General features: G+C 42.2%; 1 protein-coding gene across 1 annotated transcript in view; it reads right to left on the bottom strand.

Annotated features, from left to right (window-relative positions):
* Window positions 1-19722, bottom strand: part of path (pathetic) — a 315189-nt gene that overhangs the window by 147855 nt on the left and 147612 nt on the right. The window contains exon 3 of the mRNA XM_067145705.2: window positions 11309-11391. Coding sequence (XP_067001806.1) covers window positions 11309-11391 — 83 coding nt within the window. The remainder of the gene's footprint in view (window positions 1-11308; window positions 11392-19722) is intronic.

Here is a 19722-nt window from a genome sequence, read left to right as displayed (position 1 = left end):
TTTTTCAAGTTGCTTTACGTCGCACCGACACAGATAGGTCAGGCAAATGCTGAGGCTGAACCTCAATTAAGTCCACAGCCGCTTCCTTCCCTCCTAGCCTTTTCCTATCTCATCGTCGCCATAAGACATATGCGTGTCGGTGCGACGTAAAGCAACTTGAAAAAGAAAAAAAAAAACCTTGGTAATACGCTCATAAGATCGATAGTACCACAACTCCAGTACCTTTCGACTGGTATTCAGCATAACACCGTTTCATTACGTGTCGTCTCTCCAACGAATAATAATTTTCAACATCAATCCAAAATCACTTTTGAAACAAATACACGAAGCCAAGAGGCCAACACACTACTATAGTTTATTCATTATAAGTACATTTTATCAAAGTTGGAGGAGAACGTGCATTGTAATGAGTTGCCTCTATCGTGCCGACGGAAGATACTTCCAGAAACTGCTGTGACGTTTCTCGTCCGGTCAGACGTAGAACCTGTTACACGAGGCGAACTCGCTGACCGCAGCACAGAAAGGTCTCGCACATACCCACTGTTCACACTTACGTTTAAATTGCTTTAGTTATGAGTATTACTAGCGACTGACAGTTGCTCTAGCGTCATCGGATGCAAGCCTGGAAGCATTATTTTCCTTGTTAACGACCTGCACACTTTTGAAGCGTAGCTGGCCGGCTGTGTTTACATTCCTTCTCCGCGAAATGTCGGGATCTCCCCAACCCGAAACACAGCGTTGCCAACTGTCCACCGAACGCTGTAGGTTGGAGGGCACTTGGGATAACAGTTGCTGGTTAGCAACTAAGAAAGAACTGCGAGACTGGACAGAACTGTGTGCAGCTGTGCAACACTGGGGACTTGACAAGCGAGTCGGCTTCAGGACCGGCACGCTTTTGAAGTACTCCACGTGGACTGTCACTGACAAAACAGACATGCTATTGGTCATGAGATGAGCCATCTGCTATAAGTCACAGCAGAGACAGTCAAAAATCTGGTTACTGTCGGGGATGGGGGCTGGGGTAATGCTTAACAGCTTAACATCTGAGTCGCCGGTCGTTAACAAAGAAACTAAGAGAATTATACAAAAACGGAAGTGAACTGGACTATAGATTTACATTTCGGATTTTTAAAAAAATATTCCTTATCACCTCCCGAATCACCTCTTAGAGGAAAGACTCATCTGTATATGTGAAATACCATTCATTCATTCTCATAATATCTCATGAACCACAATACCGATCAGAGTAAAATTTGGCATAGAGGTTCATCCCGTTAGATCGTAAGTGGCAATTAAAACCTTTTCGAAACATATCTACACAAACACACAAATGGCATGGTGAGCAAAACGTGCTCTGACCAAGTAATGAAGCATGTATTAATGACTAGGGCACGGATTTTTTAAAAATGCATATGCGCACATGCAATTGCATATTTTGACATATTTTGAGGGTTAGTGCATATTCTAGACGTAACAGCATATTCCGGTATATAATGTCTGAATTTAAGGACAATTACAAGAACTACTAAAATAAATCTGTTTTGTACATCCCATGCTAATTGCCTAGTTGGTATTTTCGACTGCCTGTGTAACGGCACTTTACTTCCACAACTGACAATGGCAACAGATAGCTTAGGTGTGGGTAGGCAGGCTGGACTTCCCTGAATTCCTTTCTCTACCACAGCAGATAATAATCTCAGGGGGCTGGGCACTTGGTCAGGACAGAAGTATCTTCAGTTCACTAGTTACGTTCCATTTTAATGGCCTGCATCTAATTTCTAAAAGTGTTAGTTTTTAAAAAATGCCTAAGGAAAAGAGCAGCAGAAGAGATTTACTAAATCAGTGGGTGTCGGGTAACAGGGACTATTCAACAGATGGTGTCATCGTGTACTGTCAAGTTTGCTCAAAGGAAGTGAAATGTGAAAAGAAATTTCAGCTTGAACAGCATTCAAAAACAACTGCACATATTAAAGCAAAGGAGGAGAAGAACAGCACACCACAGCGACTACTTCTTACACAGGTAAAGCCCAAGTCCTGTAGTCTTAATACATTTTCAAATGATCTTTGCAGGGCTTTCGTATGCAGCAACATTCCATGGAATAAATTAAACAATCCAGTTCTGCGATCATTTCTCGAGAAATATTGTGTAAATCAAAAAATACCAGATGAATCAACTCTTAGGAAAAATTATCTACCTCCGCTATATGAATCTACCTTGGAATTGATCCGTTCCGATATCGGAAGGAACTGTGTCTGGATATCGGTGGATGAGACAACGGATTCGTGTGGCCGTTACATAGCAAATTTCGTGGTTGGTAAATTACATCCAGACGAACCCGGTAAGCCATATCTTCTTGCTTGTAAAGTACTAGAGAAAACTACCCATAGCATAATAGCAAGATTTGTAAATGATTCTCTGCGACTATTGTGGCCATCTGAAATTGAGACTAATTGTTGTAAAGTGCTTGTACTGCTCACAGATGCAGCTTCGTATATGTTGAAAGCAGCAAAGGCCCTCCAAGTATTTTATCAAAACTCATACACGTAACCTGTTTAGCGCACGGATTACACAGCATTGCAGAAGAAATACGCGCGCAGTTTCCAGCTGTTAACAATTTAATTTGATGTGAGAAGAAACTGTTTCTGAAAGCACCAGCTCGTGTCCAGGTCTACAAAGATTGTCTATCTGAAGTTCCTTTGCCACCTGAACCTGTCCTGACTAGGTGGGGGACATGGTTATCTGCAGTATCATTTTATCAGGAACATTTTAATGAAGTGAAAGAAGTGGTTACAAAACTTGAAGATGGACATATTGCGTGTGTCCGTGATGCAAAAGTTGTGTTTGAAACCGCTACTGTTTATCAAGATGTGAATTTCATTCGTGCACATTTTTCTAGACTTCCAAAAGCCATTGAGAGCTTAGAATCTTCTGGTACTCCCCTCCATGAATCACTTGATCTCGTTGAAAAAGCTGCATCTTCGTTTAATTACACTCCAGGCGAAATTGGAGAGAAGATTAAATGCAAGTTAGAAAAGGTGTTGAATTCGAACCCAGGAGTGAAGAAGATTAAATTAATTAGTCAATACTTGAGTGGAACTAGGGTATCCTTGCCAGATGTATGCTCCGAAACGTTGGTGCCCATGTATAAGTACTGTCCAATTACGTCAGTTTATGTAGAACGATCATTTTCAGCCTATAAACTCATTTTGACGGACAACAGACATAGTTTGTCTCCAGAAAACATTGAAAGACTACTAGTTACCTATTGTGATGCTTCTTTTTGCAATAAATTATACCTGTAAATAGGTAAGTGAATAAAATTGCATGTTTTTAAGAGCATATTTCCTTATTTTCCGTGCATATATTATACTTTTTAGCGCATATTTGCATGCATATTTTCAGGTTTTTAGTGCATATAAATCCGGGCCCTATTAATGACACAGCAGTTACGAGATATTTCACAAGCAAGAAACGTGATCATTCCTGTTGTTGAACTTGATTTTTAACTAAACATTTAATCCTTTACTGAGGACCGCTGCTGTCTGATGTCCATGGACATGAAGTCTCAAAGCAATGGTCAAAACTGCAGATGTTTCAACATGCAGCTTATATCCTTATTATAACCAAAGACCTTGTCAATTAATACGGCAGAAGCCGTTAAGTTCACTCACGCGTGAGGGTCAGCTTACAGAAGGCTTTGTCGACACATAATTAAATTGTTATGAGATGTATTGTTCGCTCGTCACGAGAGACGGTATAGCTCCTATTGAGACTACCAAGGTGTGACTCTCGTTAGCAGTCGAGACCTTCCGCCAAGAATAACATGTTCATCGTTGAGATCCTAAACAAAACTCACTATGGCATGTACTTTAAATCGAAGCAGGGTTTAACAAGTCTACAAAGGGAACACTGGTCATTCTAACACACTAATTTAATCAGTATTTGGTACTGCTCTTTAAGAAATTACGTCTTTTCTTTTACTTTCCCCATCGCTCATCAACAGAATCACGGCATTTTCAAGAATAATACTTAAATCTGAACATCAAAAAAATAAAGATCTTGGTCGACAGCAAAAAACGTATTGAATTACCACAAATAACAGCAAATGAAAGTCCGTTGGAGAAATAACATAAAATTTATTTATTTATTATAAATATATTTATTCATATTTTATAAATAAATAAATAAATAAATAAATAAATAAATAAATAAATTAAATAAATAAATAAATAAAGTAAACCTTGGCTGTAATATCCAGGAGGGGCTGCCTGGACGAGGCGGTAAAGGCGTGCTCGGTTCACCCGGAAGGACGTGGGTTCGATTCCCCATCAGAAAGTTGAAATATTTAAGAAACGAAATTTCTACTTGCGGAGGTGCATATGGTATTGAGGTTCACTCAGCCTACACCGAAAATGAGTATCGGGTTAATTCCTGGGAGCAAAGGCGGCCGGGCGGAGAGCTAACCACTCTACCTCATCAAGTGCCGAGGTTACGGATAGTGGAAGCCTTTACCTTCCACCCCTCCAAGGGCCTTCATGGCCTCTACGGTGAGCACTTTGCCATTTGTAATATCCAGGAGAACTAGGGTAACTAAATAAAAACAAGGATGAAGAAACCGCGAAACGCATTCAGAAAAATAAGCAATGTTCCTTTCTTTAGAGTCCAAAATTGAAAAATCACGTAGGTCCACGGCAGACACACGTTTAAAAATAATTTTATGCGTCGGTTTATAGAAGTGTAGTGAGTCGAGTTGAAAAAGTGAGAATTGTGGAGTTGCTGGGGTGTATGAGAAAACCAAAGGAAATAGTAAAAACACTTCAAGAAGTCCAACTTGAATATTTCGCCGATGTCGTGCGACACCCACAATTTCTTGCTTATCATCATGCAAGATAAGATCGAAGGCAAGCAAGGTCGCGGTAGAGGAAGGACATCGCGGCTAAATCATCTGAAGGACTGGTATCGAATTCTGCTTTAGAACGTGAACTTGGCACAACTTTACTATTGGGAGAACTTCTTGACGCCAGCCGTAAGCAAAGGGACGTGTTTCTGTGGTGATTTGCAGTGTGGCGTGTGATGGTGATGGTGATGGTGCTGATTACTGTTTACGTCCCTCTAACCACTTTTACGGTTTTCGGAGACGCCGAGGTGCCGGAATTTCGTCCCGCGGGAGTTCTACATGGCAGTTAATCTACCGACATGAAGTGGAGCACCTTCAAGTCCCATCGGACTGAGCCAGGATCGTGAACTTGCCAAGTTGGGGTCAGAAGGCCAGCGCCTCAACCGTTTGAGCCACTCAGCCTGACAATTACTGTTTCAAGAGGAAGTAAAACTAGGCAACCACCCCCTGTTATCACTAATCAGAGCGAAAAAAATGGGAGGGGTCCGACACTTCGAAAAATGAATATATCGGCCAAAGAAAGACAAGGGCCACAAAGAGCGTGAAACTCACTCTCTAGGCCTCGTAATCTAATACCGTTCGAGTCGGAAATGAACAAGAGTTGACCAAGAGAGGTCGAATAGGACAGATGAAAGTGAAGAGCTCAGTGCAAGTAAGTGGAGGCAATGACCGGACTCAGCTAAAAGCCCCATGGTCGCCAACCAATGATGCCAAGAGCCCCTCAGTCCCCTTTTAGTCTCCTCTTCCGACAGGGTGTTATTCTACTGCCCTCACCCACAGGGGTACAGCCTGGCGTGTGCAAATGTAGAAGTGTGCATTGAGTCCGACACGAATACACAGTTCCCGGGCCAGATAAAGTAACCGGACGCAGTTAAAATATTCGGTCCATGCGGAAATCGAAACAGGGACCCTCTTAACAGAAGGTCTCTACGCTGACCATTCAGGCAAGAAGATTCATATCCTGCCATCAAATGTACTGAGTGGAGTGGCCGCGCGTGTTAATGCGCGCTATGGCTATAGAACCAAGCACTGCACTCGGGAGACGAGTTGGTACGAACTCCACCGTCAGCTGCCATGAGACTGGCTTTCTGTGGTTTCCCACTTTCACTTCCAGGCGAATGCCGCAGCCATTTCCTTCTCCATTATTTAATCTCATTAGTTCCTCAACTGAGGTTTGAATGCGGCCGTAAAAACAATCCATTTAATTTCATCTCGCGTCATTCCCGACCTCGTATCAGAAAACGGGACTAAGGCGGCTTTCACACTGCAGGCGGAGCGGAGCGTGTCCGAGCCGAGAAACACACACGTGTAACGGCGCGGGCTATTCAAAATGAAAGCCAAGCGAGTCCGGACCGACATGAGCGTGTCCGAGCCGAACCGATCCCGCCACTGAAACAAACACGTCTAACAGCGCGGGCTATTCAAAGTGAAAGCCGAGCGAGTCCGGACCTACATGAGCGTGGCCGAGCCGAACCGATCCCGCCACTGAAACAAACCCGTGTAACAGCGCGGGCTATTCAAAGTGAAAGCCGAGCGAGTCCGGACCTACATGAGCGTGGCCGAGCCGAACCGATCCCGCCACTGAAACAAACCCGTGTAACAGCGCGGGCTATTCAAAGTGAAAGCCGAGCGAGTCCGGGCTGACGTGAGCGTGGCCGAGCCGAACCGATCCCGCCACTGAAACAAACACGTGTAGCAGCGCGGGCTATTGAAAGTGAAACCCGAGCGAGTGCGGACCGACATGAGCGTGGCCGAGCCGAACCGATCCCGCCACTGAAACAAACACGTGTAGCAGCGCGGGCTATTGAAAGTGAAACCCGAGCGAGTCCGGACCGACATGAGCGTGGCCGAGCCGAACCGATCCCGCCACTGAAACAAACACGTGTAACAGCGCGGGCTATTCAAAGTGAAAGCCGAGCGAGTCCGGACCGACATGAGCGTGGCCGAGCCGAACCGATTCCGCCACTGAAACAAACACGTGTAACAGCGCGCGCTATTCAAAGTGAAAGCCGAGCGAGTCCGGACCGACATGAGCGTGGCCGAGCCGAACCGATTCCGCCACTGAAACAAACACGTGTAACAGCGCGGGCTATTCAAAGTGAAAGCCGAGCGAGTGCGGACCGACATGAGCGTGTTCGAGCCGAACCGATTCCGCCACTGAAACAAACACGTGTAACAGCGCGGGCTATTCAAAGTGAAAGCCGAGCGAGTGCGGACCGACATGAGCGTGGCCGAGCCGAACCGATTCCGCCACTGAAACAAACACGTGTAACAGCGCGGGCTATTCAAAGTGAAAGCCGAGCGAGTGCGGACCGACATGAGCGTGTTCGAGCCGAGCGAGACGAAACAAACTTGTTTGTTTTGAGGGCGATTACGGCGGCCGATTCCCCTTACGTGCGTGAGAGTCGACTGCATAATCTTGAGCTGCAAGTCGCCATACGTACTGCTGTAAAACCTCCCGCGCACTAGGGAACCACGAGAGCGGCCAGAGTCGCCGCGGCTAGCAAAATGTTAATGCGTATATGGACATCTGCGCACTGGACGACAGCTTCCGCCTGGCCGCGGCGTTGGTCGCTGACATCAGCGACACACAAGCGACCAGCTAGCTGCGGCGACTGGCTGTTTGTGTTAAAACTCATTGACGACCGCGTTCTCGAGCGGCCAGCCGCGCGATTCTTTGGACAGAAGAAGAATCCGACTTGTCAATTCAATGAGTGGCGGGTACAAACGACCATGGATGTCGACAGTGTACAGTTTATAGAAGAAATTGAAAAACGACCTGCAATATGGGACATGTCCTCGGAAGCACACAGTGATAGAAATGTAAAGAGCGGGGCTGAGTGGCTCAGACGGTTGAGGCGCTCGCCTTCTGACACCAATGTGGCAGGTTCGATTCTGGCTCAGTCCGGTGGTATTTGAGGATGCTCAAATACGTCAGACTGGTGTCAGTAGATTTACTGGCACGTAAAAGAACTTCCCCGGAACTAAATTCACGCACCTCGGCGTCTCCGAAAACCGTGAAAGTAGTTAATGGGACGTGAAACCATTAACACATGAACGTAAAGAATGGGAGAAAATCGTTGACTTGTCTGGAGGCTACAACATTGCAGATAATAAGGAAAAACAATGTTTTGATGATGTAGAGCTTAAGAGCGAATGCACCCAATAACTTTTATTGTGTTTTCTTCGGTAAAGATATGATAAAGCAGCGATCTATTCAGCCTCCATTTCAAGAGTTAAGACTGATGTTAACATCAGCCATTCTGCTGGTCACTCTGTTGGCCGTTCCATTAGCGACCAAAGCCGCGCCTTTGGCCGCTGTCATGGTCGCCTTGTGCGCGAGAAGCGTAATGCTGCTTATCTCGTGTACATAACTGGCTGTATTTCGGAAAGTCGTATTCTGGTGGCTATGGCAGCATCTATAGCCTAAAGTATGTAATCAAACGTCTTGGTACTCAATCGGAAGTATCTCCGTCATTCTGAATATCCTCATGTGTATGTGTTGTATGTTGGGTATTCAGCCCGAAGGCTGGTTTGATCCTCCACAGCTACACTTACAGCTGTCATGGATAGCCTGGGTGTCACCGAGGAGGCATACTAGGGAAATGGGGAGTGCGGTAGTTTCCTGTTGCTTTTCTCACTGAGCCAGAAGTTGCTATTACATATCAGTCTGCCAAGCCCACTGAAATGCATGCACCAACTGACACTTTGAGCGATATTTCCACACGAGTCATAACAGGGACTGGCTGGATACGAAATGGTATTACTAGCATCGCTCATACCTCAGTCACATTCATGTTGTCAAAGCCAAGGAGGAGACTGTGACAGGTCAATGAAAGTAACAAATTTATTCTAGCCCATGCCAGAAGACACAGTACATCTCGCCAGCAAAGGCACATCTAACGTATGAAATTCTCCGTACAACCAACATTCAAGTCGTAAACACAATAACGTCTCCTTTTTCTACCAATTTCCCGCCATGAATTATTATCTATTAGCAATAAAGCAGCGGCTGGTGGTAGAGATGCTCCAGTTCTTGGACACGAACTCTTTTGATCGACCGATCGGTGAATACGCATTTGCTAGGCTCTGTTTCGCTCGGTCTCGTCCAGTTCGGACACGCTCCGTTCCGCCTACAGTGTGAAAGCCGCCTTAGACGTAGACATACATAATTCTGCCGCTAAAATGTATATGAATATTAATGAAGGTTATTTAGACATTTATCTCAAGAAGTCTGTTTCTGAAACTGAAGCATATTTCGTGCAACTTGTTGGCGTGTCACGAAGTTTTGTGCATTATCGGTTCTGCTTTACAGCATCAAAGGATGGACACAAAAGCCTCGATCAATCAACCGATTGAAAACCTTCGAAATGTGAATACGTCTCAGGATGTTGAAGATCACGTGGGTAGACCACGTCACCAACCAGAAATCATGCGACGTGACTCGACCGGCATTTCTATCTCGGTGAGACGGCTTTATTTCGGCAAGAAGTATGTGACATGCCAAGTGGGCCGCGCCAAATAATGATATACGCACCCATTACCTGCGAAAGCAGTCTCTTTAAGTGTCCTCAAAAAACCTGAGCTGGTACTCTACCGTAGCTTCAAACTAGCGGAACTAATTGCCGGTAAGTCACCAAAATAGATCCGAGACACAAACGACGTGTGAAATAATCACAAGTAGAAATGAGCTCGAACTTGCCGAGTTACAATTTGGTGGACGCAGAGGAGAGGCGCCATCCCGCGGCACTCGGAACCAACTTGATTTGTAGCAGTAATCACTCAATTCTCGATACGCACCATTTTGGCGACTAAGACCACAGAAAACTCTTTGATCATTGTCTTGGATAAAGAAATACCTGGTCACTTGCTAACTACTGCGATTGCTCGATTTAAAATCAACCTGCCTTACGTACGTTGTCTTTTAAGGCAAACGCACATTCGTTACTTGGCTTGTGAACAGCATGTATTCGATACTAGTCACAGTCCAACATTTTTCGACTACTTCTAAGATCTGCTACTCAGCTCATCTAGAGATGGTATAATCGACTACTTTTAATAATCGAATAATCTCCATCCGATTATTTAGATTATTGAATAAAATAATCGAATGAGTTTTAAATATCATTCAGTTGTATCGCATAGAATATTCGAATGCGTCATGAATAATTTTTTTTCGGTTTAAGTGTGTCGGATGGATAACTGATTGAAATAAGCGAATAGATGTCCGCTCCTGTAGCATAACTGTTAGTGTTATGAGCTGCTGTCGTCGGGGGCCCGGGGTTTTCTATTCCCGGTACTGCCATAAATTTAATAATAATAATAATAATAATAATAATAATAATAATAATAATAATAAAGCTATTTGCTTTACGTCCCACTAACTACTTTTACGGTCTTCGGAGATGCCGAGGTGCCGGAATTTAGTCCCGCAGGAGTTCTTTTACGTGCTAGTAAATCTACCGACACGAGGCTGTCGTATTTGAGCACCTTCAAATACCACCGGACTGAGCCAGGATCGAACCTGCCAAATTGGGGTTAGAAGGCCAGCGCCTTAACCGTCTGAGCCACTCAGCCCGGCTCCATAAATTTAAGAATGGCAGGAGGGCTGGTATGTGGTTGAAATGGTACATGCAGCTCATCTCCATTGGGGTTGTACCTGAAAAGAGCTGCATCATCTCGGGATGAGGACACGAGTTTGTTATTTTAGCGAATAGATGAACTCGTATGAAAAAAAATTAGAAATACGCCTTTTTCCAAACGTATCTCCAAATGCTGAAACTAAATGAGTGAATTAACTGCCTTAATACCATCATTTTTTATTCTATTATTTCGAAAGCATTCACTATTCAATTGCCCCATTCATTCGAAAGAATAATGTAAAAATAACCGAATGGGACATATAATCGAATAAAATAAAATAATCGAATAAGCGATTATTTTGTATTCGATTATCCCATTACCAGCCATAATATCTATCTGTATCGGTGCAACGTAAAACAAATCGTTAAAAACCTCTTTAGGTGATATTTTGCTAGTTTTAGGTCATATGCCAACGGCCGTAGCCGTGTTGAAACACCGGATCCCGTGAGATCTCCGAAGTTAAGCAACATTGGGCGTGGTCAGGAGTTGGATGGGTTGCCGCGCTGTTGGTGGGGGGTAAGGGAGTGGAGGAGCGGAAAGGAACTGGCCACACTACCGCACGTAAACTCCGGCTCAGGAACACCTCTGCGGAGGTTCGGACCTGCCTTCGGGCAGAATAACCCTTACCTTACCTTAGGTCATATCTGCTTGCATATTGTGTACTTCTTTAGCCATAAACTTCCGAACCCTACTTATGACAAACAAAACACTTCTGACATAATGTAACAGCAAGTTTGGAAAGCAATTCGGAGGAGTTATGTACTTACTTATTGTTTGTCATTCCGTCCTTAAAATTAGAACCGTCGCTCGGCAGAAACACGTCCATCTCAGTTGCCTGAGGGATTCCATCCTGTAAAAGGGAAACAGTGCTGTATTATTTCACATTATAATGACGCTTCATCAATACACAGTAATAACTCCCATCATCCCAATAGGATTTACAACTCTTCGTGATATGAAATAGTTATGTGACATGAAACTTCCGAGAACTTCCGGACAATTTGGTTTCAATTAAAGACAGCTCCATGAATCGATACTGGCATACGATCTGTATCCACGTGCGAAATGAAGCTACACGGATATTCCCATTTATATGGGACAGCCTTTTCCTAAACAACGAGTTCAAAAGATGGACATCCACCCGTATAAGTTCAGTTCTCCAACTAACCTAAATGGAACCATATACGTCTGGAACAGCGATGCCACCTCATTTTTTTCCTATGTCCCTAAAGACCATTCATAATATCCCCATACGCCCTCTCTAAGTCCCTACTCCAAAGGTAAAATATATTGGGTGTTTCCAAAGATGTCGTAAGTAATCGCGGATGGGATGAGGGTGGATGGTGCACCCCAAAACAATACAATAAGTCCATATGAACATATGTCGATCGTTTTAAGAGTTACAGACTTACCAGCCTTGTACGGGAAGTACACACATCAAAAACAGTTACGCATCACCTGTGTATGCCATAAACACATTCCTCCTCGACCTACGTTGACATGATGCAAAACACCTCGCCCTTTGAACTATCTAAAAATGTAAACACATTTGCGTAGAGCCCGTTTATTGCAAGCATACCCATTTCGTTGAATGTCGGTGAAGCACTTACATGTGTACTTTCATTCAGACAACAGTGTATGGACGTTCTACGATAGTAAGATGACGGATATCAGTCCCCGAGCCAGGAATCGAATCCGGGACCTTCTGAACGGAAGGGTAGTACGCTGAATATTCAGCCAAGGAGTCGGACAATTATATCCTTATATTTTATGCTCTTATATTAAAGATTCCAAATCTTCTCAAGATTATTTATCTTTTTTTTAGCGATCCATTCTCCTTTGATGTTCAGAAGACAGATAGCAACGCACAAATCGAACTTAATGACATCCAGTGACACTGTGTTGAAAAAATATTCAATGAACTTGAGATCACTAACTTTTATTCTTATTTGAAACGGGCCAATTCACAGTCGAAATACTAGCAATGTTTGGATCTACCTACCTCTGTGAACAGTTATTTTCACTTACAAAGTCAAACAAAACTGCTCACAGATTAAGACGAATAGCACAGCATTTATCCTCCATCCTGAAAGTGGCATCATCACAAAATCAAATGGCTGACATTGAAACTCTGGCTTAAAAAAAATAATCAAATCTCAAGTAGACAGTAAATGTTTAATTTTGTCCTCCAGACAATTCCTATTTATAGAAAATGTGTAGTCTGTTACAGGTATATAGTGAAATTATAATAATGATAAGTATGCAACTTTAAGTTTCGGTCTAGAAAGCCAAGAATAACGGCCGAGAGGATCCGTCGTGCTGACCACACGACACCTTGTAATCTGCAGGCCTTCGGGCTGACGAGCGGTCGCTTGGTAGGCCATGGCCCTTCAAGGCTGTTGTGCCATGGGTTTTGGTTTTATGTAACTTTAAGTTAATGCTTTTTATTATGTGATTTTTTAAATCCAGATATATCCAGTATTAACGTTCTGATAAAGAAATACTGAAAACCCCAATATTTAGTCTTCTCATTTTGCCAGAGTTAAATTTGGCCCCACACATGATGAGTTTGATGTACCTCCTGTACAGCATTCTATTTTCCAAGAATTCGGGAAGCATGTCTACGGGAGAATAAAAGACGAAACCGTTTCGGCGTTTGCCTGTTTAGTCACTTCCATGGTGTTGTATGTAGCAGTGCAGTACATTAAATTCTGTGATTGTTTTTTACAGGATTTTGTAAATATAGAATAGAAGAATAACAAGAAGTTCAGTTATAAAGGATGAGAATGGGCAACTACTTATCGATAGTGAAGATATCGCAGAACGCTGAAAGGAATATCTTGAAGACCTGTACTGGGATGAAGAAGTAATGGCAATTTCAGACTATCTTGAACCTGAACAGGTGGTGGAAGAAGACAATATAGGCTCAATAATCACATGGGATGAATTTGACCTAGCACTAAAACAATTAAAGGACAAGAAAGCAACCGGACCGGACGACATACCAGCAGAACTTCTCAAGGGAATAGGAGAAAGAATGAAACAACTGTATAACATCATTGCGAAATGCTATTACAATGGTGAAATTCCTGGAGACTTTACTAAAAGTAGGACAGTTACCTTACCAAAGATAGGAAATGCTACTGACTGTTCCAACTATAGAACACTAACACTGCTATCGCACGCATCCAAAATACTGCTTAATGTAATTAAGAACAGGATTAAAAAAGAAAATTGAACAATATACATCGCAGGATCAGTTTGGTTTTACAACAGGGAAGGGAACAAGAGAAGCTCTTCTAGCATTAAGAACTATTCTAGAAAGAAGACTAAGTGTTAACAGGAAAACATACATTGCATTTGTGGATATAGAGAAAGCCTTTGGCAAAGTAAACTGGAAACAACTCTTTAGGAACATGAAGAAAATAGGACTGGACTGGAGGGACAGAAGACTCATTTTACTCCTGTACAAAAATCAAAGCACAACAATAGAAATCAATGGTAATGTTAAGACAGCATCCATTAGAAGGGGAGTGAGACAAGGTTGTGCGCTATCTCCATTTTTGTTCAACATGTTCATTGAGGAGGCCATATCAAAACTTAAGCAGAAAACCAAAGGAATCAAAATTAACGGACAGCAAATCCACTGTATAAGGTTTGCCGATGACATTGCATTAATTGCAGATTCAAAGAGAGAAATAAGTAAAATGCTACGAGTTTTAACATCAACACTACAAGAATCAAAATTGAAACTGAACACCTCGAAAACAAAAGTATTAGTTGTCAAGAAATCAACTGAGGAAATACCAATAAACATTAAGGTAGGCGATGAAAATGTACAAGTAAGTCAATTTTGCTACTTGGGAAGCATTATCACTCAGGACAACAGGTGCACCACAGAAATCAGGAGGAGGATTGCTCTAGCTAAACACGCCTTCAGTAACAAGAAACAGCTTTTGACAAGCAGGAACATTAACATTAAAATTAGGAAAGAATTTGCCAAAATGTTTGTGTGGAGTGTTTTGTTGTATGGTTGCGAAACATGGGTCTTAGCAAAACAGGATATAAAACGCCTGGAAGCAATGGAAATGTGGATATGGAGGAGGATGCTGAAAATTAGTTGGACAGAGAAAAAGTCAAACAATAGGGTCCTTAAGGAAATAAACGAAACAAGGGAACTGATCAACACTGTAGAAAAGAGAAAAAACCAAATTCCTTGGCCACACACTTCGACATAACAAATTTCTCACGACTCTTCTGGAAGGAAAAGTTCTGGGTAAGAAGGGAAGAGGAAGGCCGAGGAAGAAGTATCTGGATTCCGTGATGGACAGGCTGAATTTGAAAAAAAAATGTTGATCTGAAACGCTCAGCAGATGAGAGACAAATGTGGTTGCAGCGGCAAGGCCTTGCCTTTAGGATATGAATGAAGAATAGAATGCAAAGAAAACACTTGTTTATAACTATAAAAGAAAACTTGAATCAGTTAGGCAAGTAGAAAATCGTGCGATTTTACGAAACACTGCAGCCGATTATGGAGTGGGCATATCAACAGTTTCTGACTGAGCACATATTTCTACCTTCATAACCGAAAATAGTTCCCGTATATTATCCGAAACAGCTCCGCCCACTTTATTTCGGATAAACCCAGTGGTTTTTTTTAAACTGGGAGAAAAGGTAACTGTACTCAGCATGTAGGTGCAATTGCAGCAACTTCCACACTTCTGACATACCATCCATCCACTCCGTTCTATCGCAGAACGTTTGCAAAACTGTCAAACGTTCAGGCCAGTCATGATCAGAATCTGCTTCCTTTCGACCCGTTGACTTTCGGGATCCTCTTTTCGATGCTAGTTCTTGTGTTTTACAGCATCGCAAGCAAATTAGGCAGTTTCTTCTGTACTTCTTCAGCCTTCGTCAGTTTACTCTTTCTTTCTGTCTTTCTTTTCCTTTCTTAATCTGTTTACCCTCCAGCGTTGGCTTTTCCCTCGGACTCAGCGAGGGATCCCACCTCTACCGTCTCAAGGGCAGTGTCCTGGTGCGTGAGACTTTGTCAGGGTATACAACCGGGGAGGAGGACCAGTGCCTCGCTCAGGCGGCCTCACGTGCTATGCTGAACAGGGGTCTTGTGGGGGGAGGGGATGGGAAGATTGGAAGGGATAGACAAGGAAGAGAAAAGGAAGAGGCCGTGGGCCTTAAGTTAGGTACCATCCCGGCATTTGCCAGGAGGAGAAGTGGGAAACCACGGAAAACCATTTCGAGGATGGCTGAGGTGGGAATCGAACCCCCTCTACTCATTTGACCTCCCGAGGCTGAGTGGACCCCATTCCAGGCCTCGTACCACTTTTCAATTTTCGTGGCAGAGCCGGAAATCGAACTCGTGCCTCTGGGGGTGGCAGCTAATCACGCTAACCACTACAACACAGAGTCGGATGTCATTTTACGGCACTCACTGGCAATTTTACTCATTTTGAACAATGACTGCACTGATTTAACTTACAGTATATTAATTTAAAACTCACGTGAACACCTGAATTTTGCAGAGCGAATGTTGAACTCATTATCAGAGAATGGAAACAATCGGGAGTGAACACAAATTCCTGATTTCGGCTGCGCTACCATCCTATGAAGCCTATGAAACATGTAGGCATGGTATCAATTTGCAATAATCAAAACTGAAAATATAGTTCGTGAAGAGTACCATCTGTTAGACCAGGCGAGTTGGCCGTCCGGTTAGAGGCGCACAGCTGTGAGCTTACATCCGGGAGATAGTGGGTTCGAACCCCATTGTCGGCAGTTTTTCGTGGTTTCCCATTTTCACACCAGGCTAATGCTGGGGCTGTACCTTAATTAAGGCCACGGCCAATTCCTTCCTAATTCTAGCCCTTTCCTATCCCATCATCGCCATAAGACCTATCTGTGTCGGTGCAACGCAAAGCAAATTGTAACAAACAAAAAAAAAATCTGTAGAATATATAGACCTATAATACATTTCTCTGTCAATAAATACCGGATCCCGTGAGATCTCCGAAGTTAAGCAACATTGGGCACGGTCAAGATTTGGATGGGTTGCCACGCGCTGTTGATGGGTGGTAAGGGAATGGAGGGACGGAAAGGAACTGGCCGCCCTACCGTACGTAAACTTCGGCTCAGGCTCAGATAGACCTCTGCGGAGGTTCGGACCTGCCTTCGGGCAGAATACACCCTTACCTTACCTTAAAAACTATAGGGAAAAGAAGGAGCTGGCACTGCGTACTGGATAAACCGTATAGTCATTTTATGTGTGCTTGCGGCAGCCTGTGTTCAGCAGAATGATCGGTATCCTACAAGACCGTTATGAACAATGCATGAGACGTACGTGTTGCTTTCGTCACATTGAGTGTTATAATGACGTATTTTGATGTTCAGAGTATGTTTGTAATTTCATTAGCCTACTGTTTTGTTTTGCCGCATACTGTATATTTCACATCATCCCATAAGAAGAAACACTAAACCGAATGGAAGTGGTTTCAGAGCCAGCGGCATGCTCCTTACACACAAATATGGAATACCAGGTTACCTTGACACGCGGCAGTATGTGGGCTCACATGGCAGACAGTTAACTATTGATTGACTTACCTGCTCGACAATTAGCGTGTTACTTCCACTACAAGAAGTTTGTTACTAAAGCAAGTCACATTCGTAATTAGGATTCATTGACGCATATTGCTGTACCTCTTTTCCCGGGGAGACTCTTTGTGTGTAGATTATTATTTGCATACAAGTCATTAAGGATATTAATTCACTGACCGAGCAAGAGACGGCTCGGATCCGATTCGCGAAGTAAAACACACAAGTTCCTAGTTTCTGTTCCAGAACCCGTCTATTTAATGCACTATCGTGTACGCTGGAGGGTGTCCAGACATTTCGTACCACGGACATTCTGTACCAGTTGATTTTTGAGGACATTTCGTACAACCTAGGTCGTTATCTGCCTGCGAACGGTTTTCCCGTAATTCCCAATTATTTACGCCAGGAGAATCCATACCACTTGATGTCAAATTAGAATTCCATTTCCACGCCAGCAGGCGTAATGTGCCTCACAGGCACATTTTAGAAATCGGAAAAAAATTATTTATTTATTTATTTATTTATTTATTTATTTATTTATTTATTTATTTATTTGTGTCTTTATTAAGTGGCGAAGTTAGGGCTCTTGGCCCTCTCTTACACTTAACCACATACATTTATTTTTTATTTTTACAGTATTAATCTAAAATATCATTGTAATCAATGACCGTTATTGAGATACGTAAGTCAGATAAGGAATTACAATAATACAATTAATTAAGGTTAATACTGATGAAAAATTACAGGATAAATAGAGAGTGGATAATAACAAAAACATATATCAACTTATAACCTAAATACTATATCTACAACTAGCTTAAAGGAAAACTTATTCAAATATAAGGCTAAAATAAATTAACTGAATATTAGTATGTTACAATCTGAGCGTACTAAAGTCGATGTTACTTAGTCAATTTCTACGAACAGTCTATAGCCTTAAATGAGAGTAGTAAGAACGTAAATAGGATAGCCCAAGAACTTAAATCTAGTACGTAATTTTTTGTTTCATTCACACGTCATTCACTCTTACATTCATTCGAGTCAACTGTATGTACTCTGGAGGAATTTACGGTAGGCTGTTTTAAATGTCCTAGACGAGCAAAACTTTTTAATATCATCCGGGATCGTATTCCAGAAAATTTCTATATTTTATTAATAATTGCCCTTTAAACTATACTTATCACTTACGTTTACGTACATATCATAAGAAAGTCGATTTTTTGAAGTATAAAGCCTAAAACAAAACAACACAATAGAAATAGACATCGTGTTCGGGCGCAATGTGCCTGACGAGCACAAGGATGGATAATATTACTATTATTGTGAATATTTATTAACTACCGCATTATTTCATTATCAAGTAAGTAAAATGAACTGGCCGACATGTGTTTGAAAGTCACTAGGAAACAGGAAACTACTGAAAGGTGGAAGTAGCTAGGTCCCCGCGGATGACGAATACGAGATAAGAATTAACAGGTGTACCGGTCAGATCAGTTGCGCCCGACGGAAGGTTAACATCAATAGTGGCCACATCGTGCAGAGGCTTCTGCGCCAGTAGTGGACAATGGATATACAAATGAAGACATTCATTAGGAAATCGTTTTTACTTCGCATTACTTTCCTTCTCTTTCAAGTGGTACGGAATGTCCTCTCCTACATATTTTAAAGTCATTAACTGACACTTCGCAGGTAATCTGTCGGTCATGTGGTACGAAATGTCCTAGAACCCGCTGGAGTTCCTCTCGAGCGGCGTGTGTACAGCAGCGGAAGGGGAATGGATATCGTAAACTTAACAGATACAATCCACTTTTATTTTAAGGATTTAGGAAATTATTTTTCATATTGCGACAGGAATTACAATACTTTATTCTCACTAAACTGGTTAAAAACGAAATGGTTGTTTTTTTGTTTTAAAGCAAACGTGAACATGAAAATGCTGATCTTTTTTATGGAATTTTTTAATTGAGCCCAAAAGTATGTTTGGGTCATACGCTTGCGTTTAATACCAGTCTAATAATAAATGAAATGATCAACAATACATTTTGTACGTGAAACTATAAAAATAAAAAATCATTCTTCACCTTGGTGCCTATTTAACGCTCTGACCGCCAGCCTCCTACGCAGTGTCGATGTCCTATACCGCCAAGGCCTAATGAGCACTTTTTACCTTGTAATAAATTATTCGCAATAACTTCTGTTCAATTTATGTAAATTGGATGGGCATTTTTTTGTTTCGAAGGTAATGAATGCTTCGGACATTTTATTGATGTAAATTAATGCACCTTTAATTTATAAATTTTTATTTTATGAAGTAATAATTGAAATAAATATTTCCTTTCTTTGAAAAAAATGTATTTCATGATCAAAAACCGGTAAGAAAAAATATGTTTACTATCAAAAGCTGCATTATTTTAGAGAGGTGGTGTTTCCTATGCTACATATACAAAATAGAGACGTATGTACAATTTTACAGTAACAATATTTTTATTAATATTATTATTATTATTATCTTTACATAAACGTGAAATTTTCTAATCTTACGTTATATGCAAATGGTGCAGTTCCTGGTTCGTGT

The sequence above is a fragment of the Anabrus simplex genome, chromosome 4 (assembly GCF_040414725.1).
Source record: "Anabrus simplex isolate iqAnaSimp1 chromosome 4, ASM4041472v1, whole genome shotgun sequence".
Taxonomy (NCBI): domain Eukaryota; kingdom Metazoa; phylum Arthropoda; class Insecta; order Orthoptera; family Tettigoniidae; genus Anabrus; species Anabrus simplex.
Note: the sequence above shows the minus strand (reverse complement) of the source record. Positions and strands in the feature narration are given on the sequence as shown.